Source organism: Palaemon carinicauda, chromosome 12 (genome assembly GCF_036898095.1).
Source record: "Palaemon carinicauda isolate YSFRI2023 chromosome 12, ASM3689809v2, whole genome shotgun sequence".
Taxonomy (NCBI): domain Eukaryota; kingdom Metazoa; phylum Arthropoda; class Malacostraca; order Decapoda; family Palaemonidae; genus Palaemon; species Palaemon carinicauda.
Genome location: NC_090736.1, coordinates 5,945,343 through 5,965,317, shown reverse-complemented (window position 1 = coordinate 5,965,317; position 19,975 = coordinate 5,945,343). Strand labels below are relative to the sequence as shown.

Genomic DNA, 19,975 nt, shown 5'->3' with positions numbered 1-19,975 from the left:
TGTTCACTACCTCGATAACCTAGAGACTCCTGTTGTATTGTTCTCCGATTCCAGACCCAGCAGCAGTTCACGTGGATGCTTTTCTGCTGGATTGGTTCCATCTCGACCTGTATGCATTCCCGCCGTTCAAGATTGTCAACAGGGTACTTCGGAAGTTCTCCTCTCACAAAGGGACACGGCTGACGTTGGTTGGCTCCGCTCTGGTCCGCGAGAGGATGGTTCTTAGAGGTACTGCAATGGCTGGTCGACATTCCCAGGACTCTTCCTCTAGGAGTGAACCTTCTAAGTCTACCTCACGTAAAGAAGGTACACCCAATCCTCCACGCTCTTCGTCTGACTGCCTTCAGACTTTCGAAAGACTCTCAAGAGCTAGGGGCTTTTCGAAGGAGGCAGCCAGAGCGATTGCCAAAGCAAGGAGAACATCCACTCTCAGAATCTATCAGTCTCAAGGGGAAGTCTTCCGTAGCTGGTACAAGACCAATGCAGTTTCCTCAACCAGTACCACTGTAACCCAGATTGCTGATTTCCTGTTATATCTAAGGAAAGTAAGATCCCTTTCAGCTCCTACGATCAAGGGTTACAGAAGTATGTTGGCAGCGGTTTTCCGCCACAGAGGCTTGGATCTTTCCACCAACAAAGATCTACAGGACCTCCCTAGGTCTTTTGAGACCTCAAAGGAACGTCGGTTGTCCACTCCAGGCTGGAATCTAGACGTGGTCCTAAGGTTCCTTATGTCATCAAGATTTGAACCTCTCCAATCAGCCTCTTTTTAGGACCTCACATTAAAAACTCTTTTCCTCGTGTGCTTGACAACAGCTAAAAGAGTAAGTGAGATCCACGCCTTCAGCAGGATCATTGTTTTCACATCTGAAACGGCTACATGTTCCTTGCAGCTCGGTTTTTGCTAAACGAGCTTCCTTCACATCCTTGGCCTAGTCGTTCGAGATCCCAAGCCTGTCCAACTTGGTGGGGAATGATCTGAAGAGAGTACTTTGCCCAGTTAGAGCTCTTAGGTACTATCTAAAAAGGTCTTAACCTTTACAAGGACAATCAGAAGCCTTATAGTGTGCTATCAAGAAACCTTCTTTTCCAAGTTCTAAGAACTCAGTTTCTTACTATTCAGGCTTCTGATTAGAGAAACACATTCTCATCTGAAGGAAGAAGACCTTGCTTTGCTGAAGGTAAGGACACATGAAGTGGGAGCTGTGGCTACTTCAGTGGCCTTCAAACAGAACCATTCTCTGCAGAGTGTTATGGATGCAACCTATTGGAGAAGCAAGTCAGTGTTCGCATCATTCTATCTCAAAGATGTCCAGTCTCTTTACGAGTACTGCTACACCCTGGGACCATTCGTAGCAACGAATGCAGTAGTAGGCGAGGGCTCAGCCACTACATTCCCATAATCCCATAACCTTTTAACCTTTCTCTTGAATACTTTTTATGGGTTGTACGGTCGGCTAAGAATCCTTCCACATCCTTGTTGATTTGGCGGGTGGTCAATTCTTTCTTGAGAAGCGCCGAGGTTAAAGGTTGTGATGAGGTCCTTTAGTATGGGTTGCAGCCCTGTATACTTTAGCACCTTTGAGTTGATTCAGCCTCCCAAGAGGAACGCTGCGCTCAGTAAGGAAGACGATCTTATTAAAGGCAGAGTAACGGTTCAAGTCGACTTCCTTACCAGGTACTTATTATTTCATTGTTATTGTGGATAACTGATTATATGAAATACGGGATACTTAGCTATCCTTTAGTCTTGTACACTGGTTTTTCACCCACCCCCCTGGGTGTGAATCAGCTACATGATTATCGGGTAAGTTTGATATTGAAAAATGTTATTTTTATTAGTAAAATAAATTTTTGAATATACTTACCCGATAATCATGATTTAATCGACCCTCCCTTCCTCCCCATAGAGAACCAGTGGACCGAGGAATAATTGAGGAGGTGTCAACAAGAAGTACTTGAGTACCTGGCCACAGGTGGCGCTGGTAAGTACACCCCCTTCTAGTATTGTGATAGCTGGCGTATCCCTCCATAGAATTCTGTCGGGCAACGGAGTTGACAGCTACATGATTATCGGGTAAGTATATTCAAAAATTTATTTTACTAATAAAAATAACATAATACTGTATTCAAGTTCAGGTTTGGAGTTTCAGATGTTTTTAACCACAGAAGAATAATGTTTAACCTTAATTTTGAAAAAAAAAAAAAAAAAAAATATTCACCAACAGTACTAATATCTCGACATTTCAGCTTTGAAGAATTAAGATTTAAAAATTGATGTTTTTTTTTCTGCAGTCTTTTTGAAAATATTAATATTTGTCTGAAAGACAAAAGTACCAATACAGTAATTAAAAAAGGTTAAAAAGTGTGAAATTGAATATACAGTATGTAAGAGGAGCCATATTTAAGCCATCTATTTGCATCTATACTTTCCACACATTATTCTGCTACATCACACTGAAGAGTAGTTTTGTAGATGGCACACATTTGATTAAAGTTAAGTTAGTATGCATGTTATAATTTTATTTTTCATATTTCATGTACAGTATTGTTAATTTTCAAGGTAATGTGGTTTGTGTTGTTTATAAGTATTATAAACCAGTGCAGTAGTGACATTATCTGAATACTGGATGGGGAAAATTGCTTATGGATTTAATTTGGCTTTTCATTGGCTATGCTGGTACAGTACAAAGTAATTGATGTGCATTTGTCGAATTTCTAGGATCATTGTAGCTGTCTTACATTTGGATAGGGTCATTCGTAATCATATTCAAATTATTGGTGTCAAGAGTTAGTTATAAAGAAAATACTGGTATGAGCAGCGGTTGAATAAAACAAAATTGCCAAAGAGAAAATGTATCATGAAACTACATGTTGTTTCTCAGTTCATACTGTTTTAGTTGTGTAAAACTTATAAAACATTGATAAGCCTCAATACTAATTGGAGAATTTGGAATATTACTGTAAAAATGAGAGTAACTACTAAACACATCAAAGTCCATCCAGCTTCAGCACCGATCCACATGGCCCAAATTCCATAAATCAAATCTTCCCCAATTCTTTTGAATGTTAAGGTTCTTTTATTTCATTAACACTTACTTCAGTGAACTTGTCAAGTAGTTAGGAATTTTAAAAAAAAAATTATTTTTGTGTTCTTCCACACTTCTCTTTTACAATCTATGAATTATATAAAAAAAAGAAAAACACAAGTCATAGAGGTGTCCCATCAGTGTGAAACTTGTCAACATAGTAAGGGCTTCAGGAAATTTTTTAAAACTCCAGAGGAGTTGCAGTAGCTGTTCTGTAGAGAATAAAAAGAAATTTCACATAGAATGCCAGATTAGTTAAGCCATTGTTAGTCATTTGAATCAATTTTAAAACTATAACCTCTGTATAGTACCTTATTCATTTTCTAACTTTGAATTTCTTTCGATCTAATGTATTTTTTTTAAAGTGGCTCTCTCATTTGTCTCCATATGCTAGACTCTGCTTGGTTGTTTATTGTATGGGGAATTAAGATTAGTGGTTAGGTTAAAGTGTTCACTAATAATAATAATGAGACTCGGTACCTTTATTTTGTACACATCTTGCTATTTGAAAGATACGGTCGGGTAAATGTTAAACTTTTTATATTCTTAACATTTAAAGATACAGTATTCCTTTTTAAAATTCTAAAATTATTTTACATTTGGAATACTTAAGGATCCCTTTAATTCTAATATTTTTTTAGACTATTTGTCAACATCATTCGTCTGAATGAGAAAGGATGAGCAAAGATTTGTATGAAAATAAGTACTATACTGTACAGTATTTATAGTAGGTTACAGCAATAATTTATACCATTACTATCTATCTATTGAAATAGATAGTAGATAAAGGTGTCAGCATTTTTTGTCAATTTCATGCTGTATTGCACTGCTTTTATAAATGGGAAATTAATATTTCAATCATTAATGAGATTTTTTTCCCACACTGGACGCCTCTCTGTGAGGAGTATTAAGGTAACTTTTCAGCTTTTGAATAGGTTTAAATGGTAGTTGTTCCGATGCATTGTAACCACGGACTACTCTCTCAGGAGTTACTCTTTAGTTTAAACTTGCGACCAGAAAATTTTTCCCCCAACCAGGACTCCATTCTAGGCGAGAGGCATAAGGCCTCAGGCAGGTAATATGCCCCAGGGTATGTTCCCTGCGCAAAGCGACCTTCCACTGTCTTTGACCCACAATGCACCAAGAAGAAGGCCGTGTCAGGCCTGATAAGGACAGGGCAAAGGTCGCCATTCGTACTCTGGTCGTTGCCCAGTGTAGACCTATAGTTTTCGCTCGTGACTTAAACTGTGACCTGCGTTTGCGTGTTTGCTTATTGTGTGTGCATACTGTTTGTGTTGAGATGGATAACACTCGTGTTCAACGTCGTTGTCCCGGTGTGAATGGGAAAGCGTGTTCGGCATTCCTTTCACATTTGGAAATTGATCCCCATTCTTTGTGTACCTCGTGTCGTGGTCGTGCCTGTACTCGGTGCAATACATGTAGTGAGTGTATTGAGTGGTCTGAAACCCAATGGGTTCTTATGGCCACGAAGAGGAAAAACAAAGGAAAAAAGGAACGTTCTTACTCGAAGATAGACAATGGTTCGAGACCTTCGTCAATCTGTTCTTCGGTAATTCTTTCCCTTCCGTCGATATCGCCATCGCTACAACAGATCAACAAGAGGGAAGGGACCTCGCCGATTCGACCGGACTCCCCGTTGTTATCGGCCCCTCCCCTACCGTCCCCTTCAGTGAGTTCGGCACTCATATCCCTTCTCGGGAGATTTGAGGAAAAGATCGACAGGATGAGCGAGTCGACCGCCCCACGTGTCTCAGACATGGTGCGCTCCGACAGGCCGCCATCTTGGCCTGCTCACACGTGCGCACCGCCTCCCCTTACCGCATGGCAGTCTCGTGAATACCGGGCGCCCCCTCAGCTGCCTCGCAGGCCTCCTCATCGGCTCACGCCGCCGCGCCGCCATCTTGGCCTGCCGCTTCCTCATCGGCTCACGCTACTGTGCCGCCATTTTGGCTTGCCGCCCCCGCATCAGCAGCTGCGCCACCATCTTGGCCTGCTTCCTTCTCCAACTCAGCGCCCCCCACCTCCGCCAAACCGGCGACTGCCACCCCATCATCGAAAGCCACCCCTCACCTACATCAGGGCGACCTTTTCTCAGATCCTTCCCCTTGGGATCAGGGGACTCTGGGGAGACACTCCAAAGACCCCGTTCAGGTCTCCTATGAAGGATCCTTTGCCGTCTTGGGAAGAACAAACCCTTCAGGGGATGCCCCCGTCATCATTCCAGCCTCCCTTGCAGGACTATAGGCAAGGGAGAGAAGAAGAGAAGGGGGGAGGAACACTCTTCGAGGACCCTAACGCGTTCTCCCCCCTCCTGCATTGGTATTGGTGGACCCCGACCCCAAGAAGAGAAGGCTAGAGGATGCGGCAGGCAGTCGCCAGTCATCAAATTCTTCAAGGGGCTCCCAAGGTTATAGAGGTCCCCTAGACCATCACGCCTCATCAAGTAGGCGTAGAGCAGAGGCTTCGCCTGGAGGCTCTGCCCAGGGCTCATCCTCCCCTTCGTGGACAGGACCTTTGGAGGGGAGACTCTTCGGAGACGATGCCCACCAGTCATCGGAGGGTCTAGCAGAAGGGAACCCTTCGGTGGAAGACGCCTCCTTCTCCAGGGTGTTGGCACTCATCAAGCACCTCAATAACTTGCTGGAGCCAGCCCCTGTTGTTCCTCCAGGGGAAGTTTCTTTGTTGGAGGAGCAGTTTGGCATCCTTCAAGAAGCTCGTCCCCCCCTATCTCCCCTTGGCCTCATCTCTGGGCAGAAAGCTGGGGAAGATTAGTGCGGCCGTCGCCGACCCCAAGAATTCTCTGAAGGCCTCGGGGTCAATGAAGTTGTTGCCTTACCCAAGGGTAAGGCATCGAAGATTCTATGCCCCTGAGGATTTCCCACAGACGGCCAGACCCGTAGAGGGGAACTTGGCATCCCTGTCCCCAGGATTATCGGAGGATAAGGTTACCGGGGGTTCGGTAGCCTTTTCTATCCAGGAGATCGTCGCCCTCGAGTTAGCACTGTGGTCTTCATTATCTGTCTCCTCGTGGTTGGACCTGTGGTCCAACGCCATGGGTTCCTTGGCTCTGCAACAGCCGGGTTGGTCGGACCAGGCCAAGGAACAGTTTATGGAACTTGCAGTGTCAGGAGGGAGGGCCATCTCCTTCCTAGCGGAACAGTCCCTGCTAGCCGCTTCCAACATCGTCGTTCGTAGGAGGGACACGGTTCTTCACAGGATGCCGAGGAGGCTTCCCTCGAGGGAAATAAGGAACCTATCGTAACTCACCGTTGTCAAACGAGGCGCTGTTTGATGACAGGTTAATTGAAGAAGCCCTCGATAAGTGGAGGAAAGACAACAGAGATGCCGTTCTCCACAGGGCCTCCAGCTCCTCCTCCAAACATCATAATCATGTGAATAGGGAGGCTCCCAGACCAACGCCTCCTACAGCAGTTAACAGGCCTCCGCCTCCCTCTCCACAGGCTCCCGCCACTCTAGGCTGGTCCAGACACCTGCAGCCCTCCTCTGCCCCAGGCAGAAGCGCCCCTCCTAACGGTCGGCAGAACCGACAACCACGCAGCAACAAGTTCCCTAAGAGGAAGTAGGAAGAGAGGCCCCCCTCTTCCATGCTCCTTTCAGTGGGGGGATGCCTCAATTATCGGTGGGAAGCATGGGCTGCCCAGGGCGTGGACCTATGGACTATTCAAGTCCTTCGCGATGGGTACAGATTGCCCTTCGAGGACAACCTACCCCCGTTAATAACGGGCGCACAAGCCCAGACTACTACCCCTAAGGACAAGGCCAGAAGATTGGCCTTAGGAGAGGAGATCTGCGGGTTATATACTACAGAAAGGCGTTGTCCAACGAGCACCCCTACAAGAATTGGGGTTCTTCAGTCGGCTCTTCCTGGTGGAGAAAGCCACAAGAGGTTGGAGACCGGTGATAGACCTTTCCTCCCTCAACATATTCATCAGGAAGACGCCTTTCAAGATGGAAACCCCTCGCACTGTCCTGGCTGCTATCAGGCAGGGCGACTTCATGCTGTCCATAGACCTAAAGGACGCTTATTTCCAAATCCCAGTATACCCCTCCAGCAGGAAGTTCCTCAAGTTCAAGTGGGGAGAAGAGGTCTTCCAGTTCTGCACCTTCTGCTTCGGTCTCTCCACAGCCCCCAAGTGTTCACGAAGGTCTTTACCCTGGTGTCGCATTGGACCCACGTGAGGGGTATCTGGCTCTTGAGGTACCTAGATGACTGGCTCTTTCTCTCGGGATCAAAGGGCGACCTCATCAAGCAGAGGGACAAGTTGGTGGAATTATGCAACGAGTTGGGGATTGTCGTGAGCTGGGAGAAGTCCCAATTATCTCCCTCCACGAGGACAGTGTAGGCTCGAACGCCTGGAAGAAGTCAGTCAACCGTTCCTCAGAGGGGAAATGGCCAACCTTCATCAGTGGCATAGGCTAATGGGTCATCTGGTGGCCTTGGAAAAGTTGGTCCCTCTGGGCAGGATACAACTACGTCTAATCCAGTGGGACATGAAAAGACTGTTAGCTCCTCAGACCAGGGATCGTCCAAAGGAGCTCTCCCTATTGCAGGCATCTAGGGAGGCTCTCCAGTGGTGGCTGGACAAGAATAATACACTGGCCGGGGGGGGGTTATCCCTCCTGGACTCTTCTCCGTAGGTACTACGATTCACGGACACGTCCAAGGAGGGCTGGGGAGCCCACCTGCAGGACAACTCAGTATCGGGTCTGTGGAGCGAGGAGGAGACGACCCTCCACATAAACGAGCTAGAACTCCTGGCAGCGCAGAGGGCCCTACTGTGCCTGGCGGACGAAGTCAGCAGCAGAAAAATATCCCTAATGTTGGACAACTCCACGGTGGTCACCTATATCAAGAAGCAAGGCGGTCTGAGGTCCCGTCTTCTACAGGATCTGACGGAGGAGATTCTAACCTGGGCCGAGGGAAATGGGACTACCCTGACGGTGAGATTTATTCCGGGAAAAAGAAACGTGGTGGCAGACGGCTTGAGCAGGAGGGACCAAGTCCTAGGCACCGAGTGGTCCCTTCATCCAGAAGTAGCAAGGAGTGTCATAGCAAGGTGAGGGTCTCCCTCCCTGGACCTCTTTGCAACCAGGCTGAACACCAAACTACCAGTGTTTTGCTCCCCAGTCCCGGATCCAACAGCAGTCATGGAAGACGCCTTTCAACATCCTTGGGACGGCCTGGATGCCTACGCGTTCCCTCCATTCGGGCTCCTGCGGCAGACCCTAAACAGACCAAGGACTTCCAAAGGGGCTCAGGTGACTCTAATCGCCCCCTGGTGGCCGGAAAAGGAGTGGTTCCCCGACCTACGAGACCTAGCAGTGGTCCAGCTGTGGCCTCTTCTCAGGCAGCCTCACTTTCTGAAGTTTCACGAGGGGCTCGGAAACCTATCCCTTCACGCGTGGAGGTTATCGAGCGCCCCCCTGACGAAGGAAGGATTCTCCCCAAGGGCGGCCTCCCAGATGACGGGCTGCCTCTGCTCCTCCTCGAGGGCCATATACCAAGCTAAATGGCTAGGGTTCTACAAGTGGTGCCGGAAGAATGACCGTAAGCCCATAGGAGCCTCCATCTCGACAATAGCAGATTACTTGGTTCACCTACGCCTAGATAGGAACATGTCGGTGCCATCCATCAAAGGGGTCAGAGCTGCCTTGGGACAGATCACGTGGTTGAAAGGAATAGACCTGGGTGGTTCCAGGCAACTGTCTATGCTTATCAAGAGTTTTGAGCAGTTCTGCCCTTCTCACTCCTTGATGGCTTCAGAGTGGGATGTCCTCTTGGTCTTGGACTCCCTCAAGAAACCACCGTTCGAGCCCCTGCGACAGGTCCTGGACAGAGAATTGATCCTGAAGACTGTGTTCCTCCTTGCCCTGGCCTCTTCCAAAAGGGTGGGCGAATTGCATGGGCTGGCAGCCAACGTTAGTCACTCCATCAGCTGGAAGGTGGCAATCCTAACCTTTGTGCCCTCCTTCGTAGCCAAGACCCAGAACCCAGCGGTCTCAGATCCAAGGTTCTCGGAGGTGGTGATCCCAGCCATCCCTAAGTCAGATGACTCGGAGGACCTTCTGCTGTGTCTGGTAAGGGCTCTCCGAAAGTACCTGGCATTGACGTCCCGCTTAAGGCCCGCCATGAAACACCTGTTTGTCTCCACGGGCAAAGTGAGGAAGGTGATTTCGAAGAACACGATTTCCTACTGGCTCAGGGAGGTAATTCGAAGGGCGTATGTAGCGAAGGGCAAGCCGGCAGGTCCATCAGTACATCGATGGCCTTTTCTAAGAATATGTCAGTGGCACAAGTTCTTAAAGCAGGTGTGTGGAAGAAACAGAACACCTTCACTTCCCATTACCTGAAAGACTGCTCCTTAGTGTCTCGCGATGAGTATAGACTCGGCCCCATCGTGGTGGCACAACGGGATTTAATGCCACGACTTGCACGCAGTGTTAACATCTGAAGTGGGAGACACGGTGAGTTCCATACCTCCCTCTCCAGCTACATGGCACGTATGACAGTTCTACGTCGATGGATGTCCCCCAACCTAGGTGAGTGTTATTGCAAGTTTTTTCCCCAACAGGCCTTCCATATCACCTTGTCTTCCGCCCCTTCCTCGTTTCAGTTCCCACCTCCTACTAACTCTCCTGAGAGAGTAGTCCGTGGTTACAATGCATCGGAACAAATATCAAGTTCTTAGTAATTTGTATTTTTCCTAGCATACTTACCACGGACTACTCTCGAAGTTATCTCCCACCCTACCTACCCCGCTAGTTCTCGGAAGTAGTTGGCACTGAGACAACGGTGGCACCTGGTTCGAGTACGAATGGTGACCTTTGCCCTGACCTTATCAGGCCTGACACGGCCTTCTTCTTGGTGCATTGTGGGTCAAAGACAGTGGAAGGTCGCTTTGCGCAGGAAACATACCCTGGGGCATATTACCGGCCTGAGGCCTTATGCCTCTCGCCTGGAATGGAGTCCTGGTTGGGGGAAAAATTTTCTGGTCGCAAGTTTAAACTAAAGAGTAACTCCTGAGAGAGTAGTCCGTGGTAAGTATACTAGGAAAAATACAAATTAATAAGAATTTGATATTTTTAATCATGTAAGGGACTACATAGGAAGATAAGGATAACTATATGTAGCTATAATTTTAATTTTTATTTTTTTTACATTGAATGTCCCTATTCAAAACTTATTAAGTATGACAAATATTAATTGTTAGATTTCAAATGGCTTATGGGTTGCAACTTATCTCATTCAAAACTTAATTTTTAACAGTACTTTTAAGTTACCTCTCATTATTCATTAATTTATTCTACTTCATTGGGATAACTTAGCTCACCAGTTTTGGATATAGAAAAATTTAATCTAATACTTAGTAGTTCATAATCTTTGGAAAAAATCATCATTAAGAGATTTCTCTTTGAAAAAATATTTATATTTACAACTTTTTAAAATTTTTCAGAGAATATGTGAGGGATCCTCGGGAAGAGCGGCGGAACAGGCTTAAGAAACTTAAGTCGACTTGAAGCATCTTGTGGATGAAGTTTAGTGGAACACCTGGAAGTGTACTTATATTATAATGAGGAAAATACAGTATATTTAAATTTATAAGTGAAAACTTGTAATATTTATGACTATCAGTGCTGAGGAATTGCACTTGTAGTTTTCCATTTTTATCTTTAAAATAAACCTTTATTTTATGTCAGTGAACAGCATGTACGGGTACTACATCGTACTTCTTCATGACTATATGATATCCTAATTTACATGGCAATTATATTGTGAATTCCACAATAGATTTGTGCCATAGTCGGTTAATATTTATAATGAAAGAAAGCAGCTCTATTGTTGGAGATATGTTGAAACTAATTTTAATAATATATTACTATAATTCAAAGTACATTATTCTACAGTAATCTATTGCACACTATTATCATTTCAGTAGAATCAGCTCATGAGGTTTAAACACTTCCAATTTGCATCATATAAGGAAATTATATTGAAATAACAATGTTTAGTTTAAAAGGGAAATATTTCATGACTGAAATTCTAAATTATATTGATCTCTATCTGATTTTTTATCAGGGATTTGTAACTAAAATCAAATATGCAGTAAGGTAGAATAAGCCTTTCATGAAATCATAAAATCATAGATATAAGTAATCTTATTGCATAATATCATTTATTGTGATACTATGTTACGGATGAGCTTACAAAGCAATGCTAGCACTCAATGTTTGTTGCGCATTCTCAGCTACTTTTGGTGAAATATGTGGATGTCATTTCAGATGCAGTGACATTTGATGGCAAAAATAGTTTTGTCTAAATGATAAATAGAAAACTGCTGTATGAATGTCTTGAATGTGTGAAATAGTGTGGTTCTAGTATTGAATATAGTATGGGTTATTCACTATTTTTCCAAAGCAATATTTCTGTAAAGTCTTTGCTCGTATTCTTCATCATAATTTCTTGTGTTTATGATATGTGCAGCTCTTAGTAAGAATACAGTTTGATTAGTATGATTTTTTTTAAATACTTTACTGTATTTAAATACATTCTTATTACTTTTTAAATTAATATAACTTTTCAAATGTCTTCCTTTTCTTTCAGTTTTTAGTTGACATATGTTTGACATATTAATCTTGTCTCTTCCTGCAAAATGAAAGTATAAAATTTTGCAGTTTTTCACGTAATACTGATAAGATCTATAGATCTTTGTGATTTAATGAAGGATGCTTGGTTATAGAGTACGGCAATCAAAGTTTTACTGTGAAAAGTTATTTTCCTTATTTGCTATAAGGGTTTGTGATGATGTTACTGCATTTTACTTGGTTATTAATGCAGTGAATAAATTTGTACATATCTTCATACCAGAATACATGTACAGTATAGGGCTTTATCACGGAAACTGGAGTTCATATCGTTATCACAAAATAGGTAATTGAACATTGGTAGAGCCTTATGTTAGTACTATTGTATTACTTTTGCAAAGTTTTGTGTAATAGGAGGCCTTATATGAATCTTGTTTTTAAGGACAAAACCAAAATTGTATTATTTGTTTCTTTGAATAACTGGGAACGTTTCTTTTTTTAAATACTTTTGTGTACAGAGCAATTAGGTAGAATATATGTTTACATTTTCATATGTTTAGATCATATTTATAGACTGAAGAGATAACAGGGATTATTTTTTAACAAAAATATATCATCTCCCAATATTAAATACATATTCACTGTACATAATTATATATGTGCAGACTAGTGCCATGCAATTTATTCAAAATGACTTGCGAATCTATAGATCTTGAAATGCATTCACCTTTACCAGATGAAAGATCTTTTAAATTAGGTACTGTATAGCTATATTGCCTATAAAAAATTGCTGTATAAATGTTAGAAGATGCACCTTTGTAATTGCTAATTTATTTAACCCTAGACATTACAATAAAGTACACAGTTTAAATAAACCATTTTGAACAAGTTATCAAAAATTTTATATATTTTTTTTTCTGTAGAGATATTATTTGTTAGGTATAACACTTTTACAGCTTTTAAGAGAACAGCCATTTCAATTTAATATTTTTTTATTGCATGTAAAGTTTTTCTAAATTAACATTGCTACAAGAAATCAGGCTAAGTTTACAGTAATTTATCCTGGTTCACTTCTCGTGAAAATTATTTTTCCTTTAATGTTGTCACCATTTTTAAAGCTACTGTATAAGCAAATGATTTGCTAGACTGTTTTGAATACAAAACAGTAATATTTAATATATTAAAAAAATTTCTATGCAAGTAATTATAGTTTTTTATGTAAGGATTTGGAATTAGCAAATCATGAGGTTTCAATTAAATATCAGTTTAGGATACTTAATACAGCAATAAATTTAGATTAAAACCTGCATGCTGCTTAGAAAATTGTGAAATATTTTTTGTGCATTACTTCAACATTTTCATACTCTTTATCTTCCAAAGAATATCACGGAGAAAGACAACCATTCAAGTTTTCTTTCTGTCAAATTAGCTTTTTAATATATGCTTCGAGTTTATAGGTATAAAAAGCTATATTCTACCGATCTTGTTCCTTACTGTTACAGTAATTCCTCTAAAGATCTGGGTTTGCTTCTTTTTAAGAATTGTGCAGGTCACTTTAAAAGAACATATTTTATGTTGTTATAGACTGTATGTATGTTTAGAAAGGCTTATTGTTGATTTGTCAGTACTTTTTTACGTGTCAGTGTAAGATGTGCGATTTAATAATATCTTCCAAACCACATATGTATTAATCTGTCCTCTTTGGATCTTATTTCTAATGGGTGTGATAGTTATCGTAACACTGTATTTTTAGAGATTTAATTATTTTTTTTTTTCTTTTCGACATCAAACAACCATACATAAATTATTTTTCTATAGAATTCATATCCTATTTTCTTAAATTCATTTGTTTTATTGGGTGAATTATTTTTATTCATTTGAATAAGATAATTTAACAATATTGTAATGATTGTTATTATAACTACAGTTTTAGAGAGTTTATGTAACCCAGCCATTGACCTCAATTTTCCTCCCCCGCCAGATGCTTCCTCACGAGGAGAGATGGAGGAGGAGTCGAACATTGTGTTGTCCAAAAGGGTTCTGCATGTTGGCCAGAAATTTGAGCACAAATTGGAGCAGTGCACAGTTTGAAACACTGCGTCTTGAAGTGATACACTACTACTTCGAGGATGAAGCAGAGGTATTTTCTGGAGGTCTGATGAATGGGTATCCAAAAATAGGCATCCATAGAATCCACCAAAAGCACGAAGTTTCCTTCTCTGATGGAAGACCATACAGAACGTGCTATCTTTATACCAAACGCAGTTTTGTACACAAAACTGTTATGATTAAAGAAGAAGGGTCAATAACCTGTCGCTTAACCCAAGTTAACTTCTCCATCAGTAAAAGCTAAACGTAGAACCCCCAAGATCTTACCTCTGTCGACAAGGCCAGAGCTTTCTGTGATTTTGAGGATATGACTGGAACACAGAGTGCAAGATAGAAGGGCTGCTGGTCCTGAAGGACACATACTATCCACTGCTCTGCCCCGTGTCACTACCACATTGTCCATTGGTAATAAGACATACCCTACTCGCAGAAAGTGGAAGAGGGGACTACCAACTAAAGTGTCCCCTTCCTGCTCTCCCTTTCTTAACCTGGCCAGGTTGGGAGCCTAGAAAATTTGGAGTACTACCCAAACCTTTTATAGATGAAAAGGTAGCTATAAGATTTGATGGGTCTTGGGGATAGCCACTAATTTCTTCATTCCCAATCCAATCTGACAAAAGAATCGAGATAACAGAATTTCTCTTCTGAACCAGTATGTTTTGCAGGATCTTGTTTGACTGAACAGAAGCAAAAGAATTCTGAGATCCACAGATCTGATTGTGAGCTCAATCCAGGACCAACAAGCAAGATCCAACCATGGCAACTCCAGAGAAGGCCGCAACTCATGAGGAGCACCAGTGTCAATCAATAACCAAGGTCCCGCGTGAAGGTTGCCTCACTCAGTTCTCGGGTGCACGAACATCCACAAAGGAACAAATTGACTCGGGGTTCTCTTCTACCGGTCCCATGGGCCAAATGAATCCCTGAGTACCCTCCTCCAGTACTTCACATGGGAGAGGGTCTGGCAGGCTGCTCTGTAGACCTACTCTCTCCATACACAAATTAGCATTCTGACCAAAGGACAGATCCTGCAACATAATTAGACTAATGCCGTACCAGGCCTGTATGGTTAAGGCAGAGACAAGAAATAATTTACCTCGTACTCTTCCCTCTCACGATAAATGAAGTGTTAACTCTGTGCTGACGCATGGGGCCCGTAGCCATCAGCTGCAATGATGAATATGAAAGGTGCCATCTTCACAATTACGGATACAGTTGTAACTCATTTAGAGGAGCAACAGCAATTCATCGTCCAGGTAGGAAAGGCTTAGGATAGCACCTCGGCTCTTCCAACACATAGCTAACAGAATGTGTAAGAGGGGCCCTGCACCTCTGTCCCACATAGCTACTAGTAGCCAGTGGAAGATGGGCCATGGTGCTCAGCCCCAATGGATTTGAGGACCAACATGGTGCCGGCCCCCAAGGAGAAATGATGTTATCAGGAGCCTTATTCTTATGACTGCACCTGGCCTTCCTGGAATTCTTCAACTGATTAAATAATTATCACAATCAGAAGAGGAGGAGGAAAGGGAACAAATTTTTTTCTTTTTACTAATTTTCTCCTCAGGTTCTACAAGCAGAGAAGTTGAGGCCTGAACGACCACTGACGGCAAAGCTCCTCAAGGGGAGAAACCACACGGGTTGGTCCAACAGGAACAACACTGGAGAACGCTGTCAAGGGGGAGTGGCAGGCATACTTAATGGCACTCCTAATACAAGAAAAATGGGCTGGGGTCACAGGTACAGGGAGAGAGGGAGCCCCCAGTTACTACAGACACGTGAACTGGGATCACAGGCTCAGGACGGGTCATAAGCAAAGGAGAATACCGCTTAGCACTAACGCTAACCAAAGGAGCTAGCGCTGGGCATGCAAATAAAGGTTTACTGGCCTCAGAGCACTCTATGCCCTTCTGGCCTTGATATTACTACAACCAAAAGGGTGAAACCTTTATTAACACCCTACTTAGCTGTTACTTGGCTTAGGGCTGAGGTCACCGACAGTGTTGACACTGCTGAATAACAGGTGTCATCACTGGGGGTAATGGCACTAGGAAAATTGGGGCAGAAGTAGCCTCAGCTACCCGACCCCTCAAATAGACATTGAGGGCTTACCTGGAAGACGTAGGTTACTAATCAAGAGATTCCAGCACAAGTTGAAGTTTTCAGATCAACCCTTACTCCACTAACCCAGAAAAAATTCCCCAATGTAGATCCTAGTTCTCCCTGCTCTTCAAGTATACTTCCTGGGACTAAGCCAGGGTCATAAACCAAGAAGCTTCAGGAAACGGCAAACTTAATGTGGAGTGCAAAGTTATAAAGTCTCCCCGAAATAACATTGTGGACAATTATTATTATGATTGTTATTACAAGCTAAGCTACAGCCCTATTTGGAAAAGCAAGATGCTATAAGCCCAAGGTCTCCAAGAAGAAATAGCCTAGTGAGGAAATGAAACAAGGAAATATGTAATCTACAAGAGTACAATGAATAATCAAAATAAATTATGTTTATAATACATACATACATATACCAAGGCACTTCCCCCAATTTTGGGGGGTAGCCGACATCAACAAATGAAACAAAACAAAAAGGGGACCTCTACTCTCTACGTTCCTCCCAGCCTGACAAGGGACTCAACCGAGTTCAGCTGGTACTGCTAGGGTGCCACAGCCCACCCTCCCCTGTTACCCACCACAGATGAAGCTTCATAATGCTGAATCCCCTACTGCTGCTACCTCCGCGGTCTTCAAAGGCACCGAAGGAAGCAGCAGGGCCTACTGGAACTGCATCACAATCGCTCGCCATTCATTCCTATTTCTAGCAAGCTCTCTTGCCTCTCTCACATCTATCCTCCTATCACCCTGAGCTTTCTTCACTCCATCCATCCACCCAAACCTTGGCCTTCCTCTTGTACTTCTCCCATCAACTCTTGCATTCATCACCTTCTTTAGCAGACAGCCATTTTCCATTCTCTCAACATGACCAAACCACCTCAACACACTCATATCCACTCTAGCTGCTAACTCATTTCTTACACCCGTTCTCACCCTCACTACTTCGCTCCTAACCCTATCTACTTGAGATACACCAGCCATACTTCCTAGACATTTCATCTCAAACACATTCAATTTCTGTCTCTCCGTCACTTTCATTCCCCACAACTCCGATCCATACATCACAGTTGATACAATCACTTTCTCATACAGAATTCTCTTTACATTCAAGCCCAACTCTCTCATTTTTTTTTACTACTCCCTTAACTGCCCCAACACTTTGCATCCTTCATTCACTCTCTGACGTACATCTGCTTCCACTCCACCATTTGCTACAAAAACAGACCCCAAGTACTTAAACTGATCCACCTCCTCAAGTAACACTCCATTCAACATGACATTCAACCTCTTACCACCCTCCCTTCTCGTACATCTCATAACCTTACTCTTACCCACATTAACTCTCAACTTCCTTCTCTCACACACCCTTCCAAATTCTGTCACTAATCGGCCAAGCTTCTCTTCCGCGTCTGCAACCAGTACAGTATCATCCACAAGCAACAACCGATTTACCTCCCATTCATGGTCATTCTCGTCTACCTGTTTCAATCCTCGTCCAAGAACTCAAGCATTCACCCCTCCTACCACTCCATCAACATACAAGTTAAACAACCACGGCGACATCACACATCCCTGTCTCAGCCCCACTCTCACCGGAAACCAATCGCTCACTTCATTTCCAATCCTAACACATGCCTTACTACCTTTGTAGAAACTTTTCGCTGCTCCATATAACCTCATCACATTCCACATTGCTTCCCTATCAACTCTATCATACGCTTTCTCCAGATCCATAAACGCAACATACACCTCCTTACCTTTTGCTAAATATTTCTCGCATATTTGCCTAAATGTAAAAATCTGATTTATAACCCATACTTCTTCTAAAACCACCCTGTCCTTCTAAGATTGCATTCTCTGTTTTATCCTTAATCCTATTAATCAGTACTCTACCATACACTTTTCCCACCACACTCGACAAACTAATACCCCTTGAATTACAACACTCATGCACATCTCCCTTACCCTTATATAGTGGTACAATACACGCACAAACCCAATCTACTGGTACCATTGACAACACAAAACACACATTAAACAAACTCACCAACCATTCAAGTACAGTCACACCCCCTACCTTCAACATCTCAGCTCTCACACCATCCATACCAGATGCTTTTCCTACTCTCGTTTCATCTAGTGCTCTCCTCACTTCCTCTCTTGTAATATCTCTCTCATTCTCATCTCCCATCACCAGCACCTCAACACCTGCAACAGCAATTATATCTGCCTCCCTATTATCCTCAACATTCAGTGAACTTTCAAAATATTCCGCCCTCCTTTTCCTTGCCTCCTCTCCTTTTAACAAACTTCCATTTCCATCTTTCACTCTCTTCAGTTCTTGAACTAGCTTTCCTTACTCTCTTCACTTCTTATTCTCTTCATATGAATGACCCAATCCCTGACCTCACCTCAGGTCAGCTGCCCTCTTTGCCTCCCTTACCTTGCGTTTTACTTCCACATTTTTCTCTATATCTTTCCTACTTCTCTACACTATTACTCTGCAGCCATTCTTCAAAAGTCCTCTTTTTCTCTTCCACTTTTACCTTCACTCCTTCATTCGACCATTCACTGCCCTTCCTCATGCTGCCTCTAACAAACTTCTTGCCACACACATCACTTGCAATCCCAACAAAATTTTCTTTTACTAACTTACACTCCCCCTCTAAATTACCCGTTTCTCTTACTTTCACTTCGTCATATGCCATTTTCAACCTTTCTTGTTATTTACTTTTTACCCACAGTTTTATTAGCTCTTCAACCCTCACTGGCTCCCTTTTACATCCACCTACTCTATTCCCCCACTCTTTTGCTACAACTAATTTTCCTTCCACCAAAAAATTATCAGACATACCCCTAAACACGTGCACGTCTTTCAATCTTCCAAACATTCTTTTAGTTATCAACACATAATCCATTAATGCCCTTTCTACCACTCTTCCATTTGCCACTCTTACCCATGTATATTTGTTTTTATCTTTCTTTTTGAAAAAGCTAGAACTTATCACCATCTCTTTCTCAACACACATATCTACCAGTCTCTCACCACTCTCATTTTCACCTAGTACACCATACTTTCCAATGACACCTTCTACCTCTCCAGTGCCCACTCTAGCATTTAAGTCACCCATGACAACTACATAATTCCTTCTACACACCTAATTAATTCATTCCAGAAATCATTCTGCTCTTCACTTTTCTCACAACCTGTCCCATACGCACTGACAAAAGCCCAACATTCCCTACCGAACCTAACCCTTATCCACATTAACCTAGATGATATCTCCTTCCATTCCACTACTTTACCTATCATCCATTCACTCAGCAATAAAGCCACACCTTCTCTTGCTCTTCCCCTTTCAATCCCAGACACTCTACCAGACATTTCACCAAACATCACTTCCCCTTTCCCTTTTATCTTTTATCCTTCATATATAAACTATAATAAATAAAAAAAAACAGAGGAAGAGAAATAAGATACAATAGTGTGCCTGAATGTACCATCAAGCAAGAGAACTCTATTCCAAAACTGTGGAAGACCATGGTAAAGAAGCTATGGCAGTACCCAAGACTAAAAAACAATTATTTGATTTTGGAATGTCCTCCTAGAGGAGCTGGTTACCATACTTAAAGTCTCTCTTTTACCCTTATCAAAGGAAAGTAGCCACGGAACAATTGTAGTTAACCCCTTCAGTGAAGAAGAATTGTTTGGTAATCTGTGTTGTCAGGTGTATGACAGAGGAGAATGTGGAAAGAATAGGCCAGACTATTTATGTATGCATAGGCAAAGTAAAAAAAAAAGCTGTAATCAGAGAGAGGTATCCAATGTAGTACTGTCTGGCCAGTCAAAGGACCCAATAACTCTCTTGCAGAAGTATCTCAAAGTAGAATGAGTGGATCTATCACTGATATAGTCAAACCAATGCAGTGTCCAACTTGCACTTGCATTCTTGTTTTGTTCCATTATTAACTGAAACCATTATCAACAATCAAACTAAAAAGTAAATGTAAATTATTAAAATGCCTAGGATAAGACGCAA

General features: G+C 42.7%; 2 protein-coding genes across 2 annotated transcripts in view; one reads left to right on the top strand and one right to left on the bottom strand.

The window, feature by feature from the left end:
- LOC137650469 (serine-rich adhesin for platelets-like) overlaps nt 1-13,410 on the top strand; it is a 140,438-nt gene extending 127,028 nt beyond the window's left edge. The window contains exon 11 of the mRNA XM_068383694.1: nt 10,586-13,410. Coding sequence (XP_068239795.1) covers nt 10,586-10,649 — 64 coding nt within the window. The 3' untranslated portion in view covers nt 10,650-13,410. The remainder of the gene's footprint in view (nt 1-10,585) is intronic.
- The window catches only part of LOC137651187 (ubiquinone/menaquinone biosynthesis C-methyltransferase UbiE-like), a 67,437-nt gene continuing 57,725 nt past the window's right edge, over nt 10,264-19,975 (bottom strand). Inside the window, exon 8 of the mRNA XM_068384338.1 lies at nt 10,264-10,680. The gene's annotated coding sequence lies outside the window, so the exon portion shown is untranslated. The remainder of the gene's footprint in view (nt 10,681-19,975) is intronic.